The sequence below is a fragment of the Pleurodeles waltl genome, chromosome 4_2, assembly GCF_031143425.1.
Source record: "Pleurodeles waltl isolate 20211129_DDA chromosome 4_2, aPleWal1.hap1.20221129, whole genome shotgun sequence".
NCBI classification, from domain to species: domain Eukaryota; kingdom Metazoa; phylum Chordata; class Amphibia; order Caudata; family Salamandridae; genus Pleurodeles; species Pleurodeles waltl.
In genome coordinates, this window is record NC_090443.1 from 191,144,305 (window position 1) to 191,157,442 (window position 13,138).

Below are 13,138 nucleotides of genomic sequence, written 5' to 3' on the forward strand. Positions count from 1 at the left end.
GATTGTCTTTAGAATCTAAATACTCTTTTATTTACTCCTATCTGACATGCCTTACATTTTCCACAACATGAAAAAACATTGTCTGGGGTTGTAGCCAATTCGGAGTCGTCAGTTGAAAGTTACTGTTCATCAAGCGATCTTGTAATGATGATACTTTCTTATGTGTCATCATGGGTCTATCCCCAACAAGTTTTCCTATATCTGGATCTTTTTTTATAATATCCCAATATTTGTTAAGTATGTTCAAAATCAGATGAATCTCCTTACTAAATGTCATGACCATCCTTATGATAGAGCTTTTGTTGTCCTTGTATCGTTTGGGTTTGTTCAATATTTCTTCTCTCGTTCTAGACCTTGCTTTTCGTTCTCCCAGATTTATATCTTTTAATTTATATTTTCTCTGGGTAAATCTTTGCCGAGTTTCTCTAAATTTTAGTTCCATTTCATGTTCTGTGGAAGAGTTGCGCTTCATCCTAATAAATTCTCCATATGGTATGCTTTTCCTCAAGGATGTCGGGTGGAAGCTATCGCCATGTAGTATACTATTTGTTGAAGTGGCTTTTCGATGTTCGGTGGTTTCAATCTTGTTGTTTTCTATGTATACTCGAACGTCCAAGAACTGAACGGATTGAGGGCTAATATTGTAAGTAAATTGTAAGCCAACTTCATTCTTATTCAAAAGTTCAAGATACTGTACGAATTCCTTCTCTGTTCCATTCCAAATGATGAATGTCGTCTATATATCTCAGCCACAAAATGGCTTTTTTTGCAAATTCCTCGTTCTCTTCACTCCATGCCACATGTTTTTGCAATAAACTTATTGATGAGACAACTGTGCATGGGGAGGACGCGAGTTAGTTACCTTAAGGTGTGAGTTATTGTTCAGAACCTAACTATAATGCCCCTGTAACTTTTGTTTTGGTGTGTGTGTGTGTGTGTGTGTGTGTATGTATATATATATATATATATATATATATATGTGTTCGATGGCATGTGTAGCTGCAGATACACATGCTGTGCACATCCCGCCATCTGGTGTTGGGCTTCAGAGTGTTACAAGATGTTTTTCTTTGAAGAAGTCTTTTCGAGTCACGAGATCGAGGGGCTCCTCCCATTTCGGCTCCATTGCGCATGGGCATCGACTCCATCTTAGATTGTTTTTTTTTCCGCCATCGGGTTCGGACGTGTTCCTTTTCGCTCCGGGTTTCGGTTCGGAAAGTTAGTTAGAATCTCGGAAAAATTGTCGGTATTGTTTGCGTTCGGTATCGGGTTAGTTATAGCAGGTCGACACCGACTTTTGAAGAGCTCCGGTGGCCCTTTGGGTTTTTTTCGATCCCCGTCGGGGCCTGGTCGGCCCGGCCACGTGTCTCTTCAAGGCTGATGGAACGGACCCCATTCCGCTTCTGCCTAAAATGCCATAACAAGTATCCATATACAGATCAGCATCTGGTCTGTAACTTGTGTTTGTCGCCAGAACACAAGGAAGATACTTGTGAAGCCTGTCGAGCGTTTTGGTCCAGGAAGACACTAAGAGACCGAAGAGCAAGAAGACTGCAAATGGCGTCGGCGCCGACAGGACAAGGGTGTTTCGAGGAGGAAGAAGAAACCTTCTCCATCCGGGAATCGGACTCTGATGAGATCGATCCCGAAGAAACGCCGAAAACTGTGAGTAAGACGTCGAAACATAAAACTCACGAGAAGACCACAAAAGCCCAGGGGACGCCACCGTCAACAGGCCATGGCTTAACCCGAAAAATAGGTGACCGATCATCAACACCGAAAAAGGGCACGCTTGTGTCGAAGTCATCCGACTCTGTTCGAGATACAGGCACACAGCAAACTCGCATTGCATAGAATTTCTCAAATTCCCTCCAAATGTCCCACCGAAAACACACAATATGTCAAAACAACATATAGATCTTCTAGGACTAGAAGTTCAGGCATTGCTACAGAAAGAAGCAATAGAATTATTACCAAACCAACAGAAAGGAACAGGAGTTTACTCTCTGTACTTTGTCATACCCAAAAAAGACAAGAGTCTGAGACCTATATTAGATCTCAGAACATTAAATACCTACATCAAATCAGATCACTTTCACATGGTGACATTACAGGACGTAATCCCACTGCTCAAACAACAAGACTACATGACAACACTAGACATAAAGGATGCATATTTCCATATACCGATACATCCTTCACACAGAAAGTACTTAAGGTTTGTATTCCAAGGGGTACATTACCAATTCAAGGTGTTGCCATTCGGAATAACAACTGCGCCAAGAGTTTTTACAAAATGCCTGGCAGTCGTAGCTGCACATATCAGAAGGCAGCAAATACATGTGTTCCCGTACCTAGACGATTGGTTAATCAAAACCAACACGCTAGAACGGTGTTCACAACACACAAAGTATGTCATAGAAACCCTCCACAAACTAGGTTTCTCAATCAACTACACAGTCACACCTTCTGCCGTGTCAAACACAGCAATACTTAGGGGCGACAATCAACACAGCAAAAGGGATTGCCACTCCAAGCACACAAAGGGTTCAGGCATTTCACAATGTAATACAGGCCATGTATCCAAAACAAAAAATACAAGTCAAAATGGTGATGAAACTCCTAGGCATGATGTCCTCATGCATAGCCATTGTCCCAAACGCAAGGTTGCACATGCAGCCCTTACAACAGTGCCTAGCATCACAATGGTCACAGGCACAGGGTCAACTTCTAGATCTGGTGTTGGTAGACCGCCAAACATACACCTCGCTTCAATGGTGGAACAGTATAAATTTAAACCAAGGGCAGCCTTTCCAAGACCCAGTGCCACAATATGTAATAACGACAGATGCCTCCATGATAGGGCGGAGAGCACACCTCAATCAACACAGCATCCAAGGACAATGGGACACTCAGCAAAACAGTTTCACATAAATCACTTAGAACTATTGGCAGTATTTCTAGCGCTGAAAGCATTTCAACCCATAATAAGCCACAAACACATTCTTGTCAAAACGGACAGCATGACAACGATGTATTACCTAAACAAACAGGGAGGGACACACTCAACACAGTTGTGTCTCCTGGCACAGAGAATATGGCATTGGGCGATTCACAACCACATTCGCCTAATAGCACAATTTATTCCAGGAATTCAGAATCAGTTAGCAGACAATCTCTCTCGAGATAACCAACAGATCCACGAATGGGAGATTCACCCCCAAATACTGAACACTTACTTCCAAAGTTGGGGAACACCACAAATAGATCTATTTGCAACAAAAGAAAACGCAAAATGCCGAAACTTCGCATCCAGGTACCCACAAGATCAGTCTCGGGGCAATGCGTTATGGATGAGTTGGTCAGGGTTATTTGCTTACGCTTTCCCCCTCTCCCACTCCTTCCATATCTGGTAAACAAGTTGAGTCAAAACAAACTCAGACTCCTACTAATAGCGCCAACATGGGCAAGACAACCTTGGTACACAACACTACTAGACCTCTCAGCAGTGCCTCATGTCAAACTACCAAACAGACCATATCTGTTAACGCAACACAAACAACAGATCAGACACGCAAATCCAGCATCGCTGAATCTAGCAATATGGCTCCTGAAGTCCTAGAGTTCGGACACTTAGACCTTACACAGGAATGTATGGAGGTCATAAAACAAGCTAGGAAACCTACCACTAGACATTGCTATGCAAATAAGTGGAAAAGATTTGTTTATTACTGCCATAATAATCAAATTCAACCCTTACACGCATCTGCCAAAGACATCGTAAGATACTTACATTTGCAAAAGTCAAAGCTAGCTTTTTCTTCCATTAAGATGCATCTTACCGCAATTTCAGCTTACCTGCAAATTACACACTCAACTTCACTATTTAGGATACCAGTCATAAAAGCGTTTATGGAAGGCCTAAAAAGAATTATACCACCAAGAACACCACCAGTTCCTTCATGGAACCTCAACATTGTCTTAACACGACTCATGGGTCCACCTTTTGAGCCCATGCAATCTTGTGAAATGCAATACTTAACATGGAAAGTTGCATTTTTAATTGCCATCACATCTCTAAGAAGAGTAAGTGAGATTCAAGCATTTACCATACAAGAACCATTTATTCAAATACACAAGCATAAAGTAGTTCTACGGACAAATCCTAAATTTTTACCAAAAGTCATATCACCGTTCCACTTGAATCAAACAGTAGAATTACCAGTGTTCTTCCCACAGCCAGATTCTGTAGCTGAAAGAGCACTACATACAATAGACATCAAAAGAGCGTTAATGTACTACATTGACAGAACAAAACTAATTCGAAAAACAAAACAATTATTTATTGCTTTCCAAAAACCTCATACAGGAAATCCAATTTATAAACAAGGCATTGCTAGATGGATAGTTAAGTGCATTCAAACCTGTTATGTTAAAGCAAAAAGAGAACTGCCTATTACACCAAAGGCACACTCAGCTAGAAACAAAGGTACTACAATGGCCTTTCTAGGAAATATTCCAATGACCGAAATATGTAAGGCAGCTACATGGTCTACGCCTCCTACATTTATCAAACACTACTGTGTAGATGTGTTAACGGCACAACAAGCCACAGTAGGTCAAGCAGTACTATGAACATTGTTTCAAACAACTTCAACTCCTACAGGCTGAACCACCGCTTTTGGGGAGATAACTGCTTACTAGTCTATGCACAGCATGTGTATCTGCAGCTACACATGCCATCGAACAGAAAATGTCACTTACCCAGTGTACATCTGTTCGTGGCATTAGTTGCTGCAGATTCACATGCGCCCACCCGCCTCCCCGGGAGCTGGTAGCCGTTTAGAAGTTGATCTTGAACATTTGTAAATTTGTAAATATATTACTTTAAACTACATTATGTACATACGTATTCACTCCATTGCATGGGCACTATTACTAGCATACACAACTCCTACCTCACCCTCTGCGGGGAAAACAATCTAAGATGGAGTCGACGCCCATGCGCAATGGAGCCGAAATGGGAGGAGTCCCTCGATCTCGTGACTCGAAAAGACTTCTTCGAAGAAAAACAACTTGTAACACTCCGAGCCCAACACCAGATAGCGGGATGTGCACAGCATGTGAATCTGCAGCAACTAATGCCACGAACAGATGTACACTGGGTAAGTGATATTATATATATATATATATATATATATATATATATATGTATATGTGTGTTCGATGGCATGTGTAGCTGCAGATACACCTGCTTTGCACATCCCGCCATCTAGTGTTGGGCTCGGAGTGTTACAAGTTGTTTTTCTTCGAAGAAGTCTTTTCGAGTCACGAGATCGAGGGGCTCCTCCCATTTCGGCTCCATTGCGCATGGGCGTCGACTCCATCTTAGATTGTTTTCTTTCCGCCATCGGGTTCGGACACGTTCCTCTTCGCTCCGCGTTTCGGTTCGGAAAGTTAGTGAAAAACTGGGAAAATTTGACGGTATTGTTTGCGTTTGGTATCGGGTTAGTTACAACAGATCGACACCGAATTTTGAAGAGCTCCGGCGGCCCTTCGGGGTTTTCGATTCCCCGGTGGGGCCTGGTCGGCCCGACCACGTGCGTCTTCAAGGCTAATGGAACGGACCCCATTCCGCTTCTGCCCCGAATGTCACAACAAGTATCCTTATACAGATCAACATCTGGTCTGTAATTTGTGTTTGTCTCCGGAACACAAGGAGGAAACCTGTGAGGCCTGTCGAGCGTTTCGGTCCAGGAAGACCTTAAGGGACCGAAGAGCAAGAAGACTATTGATGGCGTTGGTGCCGACAGGACAAAAACACATGGAGGAAGAAGAAGAAACCTTCTCCATCGAGGATTCGGACTCGGAAGAGGTCGATCCTGAACAGACGGCGAAAACCGTGAGTAAGACATTGATACACAAAACTAACGCAAAGACCACTAAAGCCCAGGGGACGCCACTGCCGGCAGGCCATGGCTTAACCCGAAAAATAGGTGACCGAGCATCGACACCGAAAAAGGGCATGCATGTGTCGAAGTCATCAGACTCCGGTCGAGATACCGGCACAGAGCACACTCGACCCCGAGACACCAGGTCAGAGCAATCTCGGCACCGAGAAGGCGGCACCGAGAGATCAGTACGCCGAAGGGCAAAAAAAGTGTTGTCTGAACTGAAAAAAGCAGCCGAAAAGGTTTCAGTACCGAAACATCCGGCCTCGGAACCGAAAACAAGTTCCTACACAGAGGAACAAGGCCTGTCCTCACAAATGCATAGATTTGGACAGGAGCTAGAGACAATGGAGCCAGATTACACCCAAAGAAGACTCCACATTCAAAAAGAGACCGGGAAGATCAGTACTCTCCCTCCGATACGAATGAAACTGAAACTTGCCTTCCAAGAGAAAGACAAGCAGCCACAGGCAAAGGTGGCAAGACAAGTAACCCCGCCACCATCACCGGTAGCCACTCCATCAATGATGCAGTCCCCAACTCATACAGGGATGAGTCCGGATGATCCAGACGCGTGGGATCTTTATGATGCGCCAGTATCAGATAACAGTCCCGACTGTTATCCAGCTAGACCATCACCACCTGAGGACAGTACTGCCTACACACAGGTGGTGTCAAGAGCAGCAACGTTTCATAATGTCACCCTGCATGCAGAACCAATTGAAGACGACTTCGTATTTAACACACTGTCGTCCACACATAGCCAGTACCAGAGCCTCCACATGCTACCTGGAATGCTAAAATACTCCAAACAAGTGTTTGAGGAGCATGTGAAAGGAAGGGCCATTACTCCAAGGGTGGAGAAAAAATATAAACCGCCACCAACAGACCCTGTGTACAACACACAACAGTTAACACCAGACTCAGTGGTAGTAGGGGCAGCTCGCAAGAGGGCAAACTCACACACCTCAGGAGATGCACCGCCTCCAGACAAAGAGAGTCGTAAGTTCGGCGGGGAAAAGAGTGGCGGCACAAGCAGCCAACCAGTGGCGCATTGCCAACTCACAGGCCTTGTTGGCGAGATATGATAGGGCTCATTGGGACGAAATGCAACATTTTATAGAACATTTGCCCAAGGAGTTCCAAAAGAGAGCACAGCAAGTGGTGGAGGAAGGACAGAGTATCTCGAACAATCAGATACGGTCAGCAATGGACGCAGCAGACACAGCTGCTAGGACTGTAAATACAGCAGTGACAATACGGAGACATGCATGGCTGCGTACATCAGGATTCAAGCCGGAAATACAACAAGCCGTGCTGAATATGCCATTTAATGGACAGCAGTTGTTTGGGCCGGAGGTGGACACGGATACGGCCAAAGCCATGGGCGCACTCTACTCCCCACAGAGCAGAGGCCCATTTCGCAAATCACAGTTTCGAGGGGGATTTCGGGGACAAAGCACAGAACCCACAACCTCACAAACAAGGCCCACTTATCAGAGCCAATACCAGCGGGGAAGTTTTCGGGGACAATATAGAGGGGGACAGTTCCCAAAGAGTAGAGGGAAGTTCCAAAGTCCCAAAACTCCACAAAATAAACTGACTTTGGCGTCACAAATCCCCAACACATAACACCAGTGGGGGGGAGACTAACCAAGTTCTACAAAAACTGGGAGGAAATAACAGGCACGTGGGTCCTAGCCATTATCCAGCATGGTTATTGCATAGAATTTCTAGAATTCCCTCCAAATGTTCCACCAAAAACACACAAAATGTCAAAACACATGGATCTTCTACAACTGGAGGTCCAAGCGTTGTTGCAAAAAGAGGCAATAGAGTTGGTACCAATACATCAGAGAGGAAAAGGAGTTTACTCACTGTACTTTCTCATACCCAAAAAAGACAAAACTCTAAGACCTATATTAGATCTCAGAACATTAAATACCTACATCAAATCAGATCACTTTCACATGGTGACACTGCAGGACGTAATGCCATTGCTCAAACAACAAGACTACATGACAACACTAGACCTAAAGGATGCATACTTCCATATACCGATACATCCTTCACACCGAAAATACTTAAGGTTTGTATTCCAAGGGGTACATTACCAATTCAAAGTGTTGCCATTCTGGATAACTGCGCCAAGAGTTTTTACAAAATGCCTGGCAGTAGTGGCTGCTCATATCAGAAGACAGCAAATACATGTGTTCCCGTACCTAGACGATTGGTTAATCAAAACCAACACGCAGGCATGGTGTTCACGACACAAAGTATGTCATAGAAACCCTTCACAAGCTAGGTTTCTCACTCAACTACAAGTCACACCTTCAGCCGTGTCAAATACAACAATACCTAGGAGCGACAGTCAACACAACAAAACGGATTGCCACTCCAAGCCCACAAAGGGTACAGGCATTTCACAATGCAATACAGGCCATGCACCCAAAACAAAAGATACAAGTCAAGATGGTAATGAAACTACTAGGCATGATGTTCTCATGCATAGCCATTGTCCCAAATGCAAGATTGCACCTGCGGCCATTACAACAGTGCTTAGCATCACAATGGTCACAGGCACAGGGTCAACTTCAAGATCTAGTGTTGATAGACCGCCAAACATACACCTCGCTTCAATGGTGGAACACTATAAATTTAAACAAAGGGCGGCCTTTTCAAGACCCAGTGCCTCAGTACATAATAACAATGGATGCCTCCATGATAGGGTGGGGAGCACACCTCAACCAACACAGCATCCAAGGACAATGGGACACTCAGCAGTCAGTTTCACATAAATCACTTAGAACTACTTGCAGTATTTCTAGCATTAAAGGCATTTCAACCCATAATAACCCACAAACACATTCTTGTCAAAACAGACAAGGCAACGATGTACTATCTGAACAAACAGGGAGGAACACACTCAACACAGTTGTGTCTCCTAGCACAGAAAATATGGCATTGGGCAATTCACAACCACATTCGCCTAATAGCGCAGTTCATTCCAGGAATTCAGAACCAGTTAGCAGACAATCTCTCTCGGGATCACCAACAGATCCACGAATGGGAGATTCAACCCCAAATACTAAACACTTACTTCCAAAGATGGGGAACACCACAAATAGACCTATTTGCAACAAAAGAAAACGCAAAATGCCAAAACTTCGCATCCAGGTACCCACAGGATCAGTCTCAGGGCAATGCGTTATGGATGAGTTGGTCAGGGATATTTGCATACGCTTTTCCCCCTCTCCCACGCATTCCTTATCTGGTAAACAAAGTCAAAACAGACTCAAACTAATTCTCATAGCACCAACCTGGGCTTGCCAACCGTGGTACACAACACTGCTGGACCTATCTGTAGTACCTCACATCAAATTACCAAACAGGCCAGATCTGTTAACTCAATACAAACAACAGATCAGACACCCGAATCCAGCATCACTCAATCTAGCAATCTGGCTCCTGAAGTCTTAGAATTTGGACACTTAGACCTTACACAAGAATGTATGGAGGTCATTAAACAAGCTAGAAAACCTACTACAAGACATTGTTACTCAAACAAATGGAAAAGATTTGTTTATTACTGCCACAATAATCAAATTCAACCACTACATGCTTCCGCAAAGGACATTGTAAGCTACTTATTACACTTACAAAAGTCTAAGCTAGCATTCTCTTCAATTAAAATACATCTCACAGCAATATCTGCCTATCTGCAGATTACACATTCAACATCGCTTTTTAGAATCCCAGTCATCAAAGCATTTATGGAGGGATTAAAAAGAATCATACCCACAAGAACACCACCAGTACCTTCGTGGAACCTTAATATTGTATTAACACGACTCATGGGATCACCATTTGGCCCCATGCACTCTTGTGAAATGCACTCTTGTGAAATGCAATACTTAACTTAGCTATTAGAAAGGCTACTTTCTATCACATCACTTAGCAGAGTAAGTGAGATACAAGCATGTTCGATGGCATGTGTAGCTGCAGATACACATGCTTTGCACATCCCGCCATCTAGTGTTGGGCTCGGAGTGTTACAAGTTGTTTTTCTTCGAAGAAGTCTTTTCGAGTCACGAGATCGAGGGACTCCTCCCCTTTCGGCTCCATTGCGCATGGGCGTCGACTCCATCTTAGATTGGTTTTTTTCCGCCATCTAGTTCGGATTTGTTCCTTTTCGCTCCGCGTTTCGGTTCGGAAAGATAGTTAGAATCTCGGAAAATTCAACGGTATTGTTTGCGTTCGGTATCTGGTTAGTTACAACAGATCGACACCGACTTTTGAAGAGCTCCGGTGGCTCTTCGGGGTTTTTTCGATTCCCCTGTCGCGGCCTGGTCGGCCCAGCCACGTGTCTCTTCAAGGCTGATGGAACGGACCCCATTCTGATTCTGCCCCAAATGCCACAACAAGTATCCCTATACAGATCAGCACCTGGTCTGTAACTTGTGTTTGTCTCCGGAACACAGAGAAGACACTTGTGAAGCCTGTTGAGCGTTTCGGTCGAGGAAGACATTAAGAGACCGAAGAGCAAGAAGACTGCAAATGGCACCGACAGGACAAAGGCACTTCGAGGAGGATGAAGAAACCTTCTCCATCCAGGAGTCTGACTCGGAAGAGCTCGATCCCGAAGAAACCCCTAAAACCGTGAGTAAGACGTCGAAACATAAAACTCACGAGAAGACCACAAAAGCCCAGGGGACGCCACTGCCAGCAGGCCATGGCTTAACCCGAAAAACAGGTGACCGATCATCGGCACCGAAAAAGGGCACGCTTGTGTCGAAGTCATCAGACTCTGGTCGAGATACAGGCACACAGCAAACTCGACCCCGAGACAGCGGGTCCGAGCAAGTGCGGCACCGAAACGAGTCGGCACCGAGAGACCGGGACGCCGAAAATAAAGAAAGTGTTGTCGGAGCCGAAAAAGGCTACCGAAAAGGTTTCCATTCCGAAACATCCAGCCTCGGAACCGAAATCAGGTTCCTACACAGAGGAACAGGGACTGTCCTCCCAAATGCAAGGTCATAAGTTCGGACAAGAACTAGAATCAATGGAGCCAGACTACACTCAAAGAAGGCTCCACATCCAAAAGGACACAGGGAAGATAAGTACTCTTCCCCCAATTAGGATGAAAAGAAGACTTTCCTTCCAAGAAAAGGACAAGCAGCCACAGGCAAAGGTGGCAAGAGAAGCAACACCGCCACCATCTCCACCACCATCAACGCACACATCACCGGTAGCCACTCCACCACTGATGCAATCCCCAACTCCTACTGCAATGAGTCGGGATGATCCCGACGCATGGGATCTTTATGATCCGCCAGTGTCGGATAACAGCCCAGACTGTTACCCAGCGAGGCCGTCGCCACCAGAGGACAGTACAGCCTACACGCAGGTGGTGTCAAGAGCAGCAGCATTTCATAATGTCACCTTGCATGCAGAACCGATTGAGGATGACTTTTTGTTTAATACACTATCCTCCACTCATAGCCAATACCAGAGCTTACCTATGCTACCTGGAATGCTAAAACACTCCAAACAGGTGTTTAAGGATCCTGTAAAGGGCAGGGCCATAACTCCAAGGGTGGAGAAAAAGTACAAGCCACCGCCAACAGACCCTGTGTTTTACACGCAGCAATTAACACCAGACTCTCTGGTAGTAGGGGCAGCTCGCAAGAGAGAACTCACACCTCGGGAGACGCACCACCTCCAGACAAGGAGAGTCGCAAATTCGACGCTGCAGGGAAAAGGGTTGCAGCACAGGCAGCAAACCAATGGTGCATTGCCAACTCACAAGCACTGCTGGCAAGATATGATATGGCTCATTGTGACAAAATGCAGCATTTCATAGAACACTTACCCAAAGAGTTCCAGAAAAGGGCACAACAAGTGGTGGAGGGAAGGACAAAGTATCTCAAATAATCAGATACGGTCAGCAATGGATGCAGCAGATACAGCTGCTAGGACAGTAAATATTGCAGTAACCATAAGGAGACACGCATGGTTGCGTACGTCAGGATTCAAGCCGGAAATACAACAAGCTGTGCTGAATATGCCATTTAACGGCCAGCAGTTGTTTGGGCCGGAGGTGGACACTGCTATCGAAAAACTTAAGAAAGACACCGATACAGCCAAAGCCATGGGCGCACTCTACTCCCCACAGAGCAGAGGCACATTTCGAAAAACACAGTTTCGAGGGGGGTTTCGAGGGCAAAGCACAGAACCCACGACCTCACAAACAAGGCCCACTTACCAGAGCCAATATCTGCGGGGAAGTTTTCGGGGACAATATAGAGGGGGACAGTTCCAAAAAAGTAGAGGGAAGTTCCAAAGCCCCAAAACTCCTCAAAACAAGCAGTGACTTCCAAGTCACACATCCCCAACACATAACACCTGTGGGGGGGGGAGACTAAGCAAATTTTACAAACATTGGGAGGAAATCACAACAGACACTTGGGTACTGGCAATTATCCAGCATGGTTATTGCATAGAATTTCTCAAATTCCCTCCAAACGTCCCACCGAAAACACACAATATGTCAAAACAACACATAGATCTTCTAAGACTAGAGATCCAAGCGTTGCTACAAAAAGGAGCAATAGAATTGGTACCAATTCAACAGAAAGGAACAGGAGTTTACTTACTGTACTTTCTCATACCCAAAAAAGACAAAACTTTAAGACCTATATTAGATCTCAGAACATTAAATGCCTACATCAAATCAGATCACTTTCACATGGTGACATTACAGGACGTAATCCCACTGCTCAAACAACAAGACTACATGACAACACTAGACCTAAAGGATGCATATTTCCATATACCGATACATCCTTCACACAGAAACTACTTAAGGTTTGTATTCCAGGTGTACATTACCAATTCAAGGTGTTGCCATTCGGAATAACAACTGCACCAAGAGTTTTTACAAAATGCCTGGCAGTAGTGGCCGCACATATCAGAAGGCAACAAATACATGTGTTCCCGTACCTAGACGATTGGTTAATCAAAACCAACACGCTAGAACGGTGTTCACAACACACAAAGTACGTCATAAAAACCCTCCACTAACTAGGTTTCTCAATCAACTACACAAAGTCACCCCTTCAGCCGTGTCAAACACAGCAATACTTAGGGGCGACAATCAACACAGCAAAACGGATTGCCACTCCAAG

At 44.8% G+C, this 13,138-nt stretch overlaps 1 protein-coding gene across 2 annotated transcripts in view; it reads left to right on the top strand.

The window, feature by feature from the left end:
• IMP3 (IMP U3 small nucleolar ribonucleoprotein 3) overlaps positions 1-13,138 on the top strand; it is a 279,600-nt gene that overhangs the window by 179,968 nt on the left and 86,494 nt on the right. Inside the window, exon 7 of one of the 2 annotated variants that reach the window (XM_069231072.1) lies at positions 510-643. The exons of the other annotated variant lie outside the window; for it this stretch is intronic. Within the exon in view, the coding sequence (XP_069087173.1) occupies positions 510-623 (114 nt within the window). The 3' untranslated portion in view covers positions 624-643. The remainder of the gene's footprint in view (positions 1-509; positions 644-13,138) is intronic. 2 annotated transcript variants of the gene reach the window in all.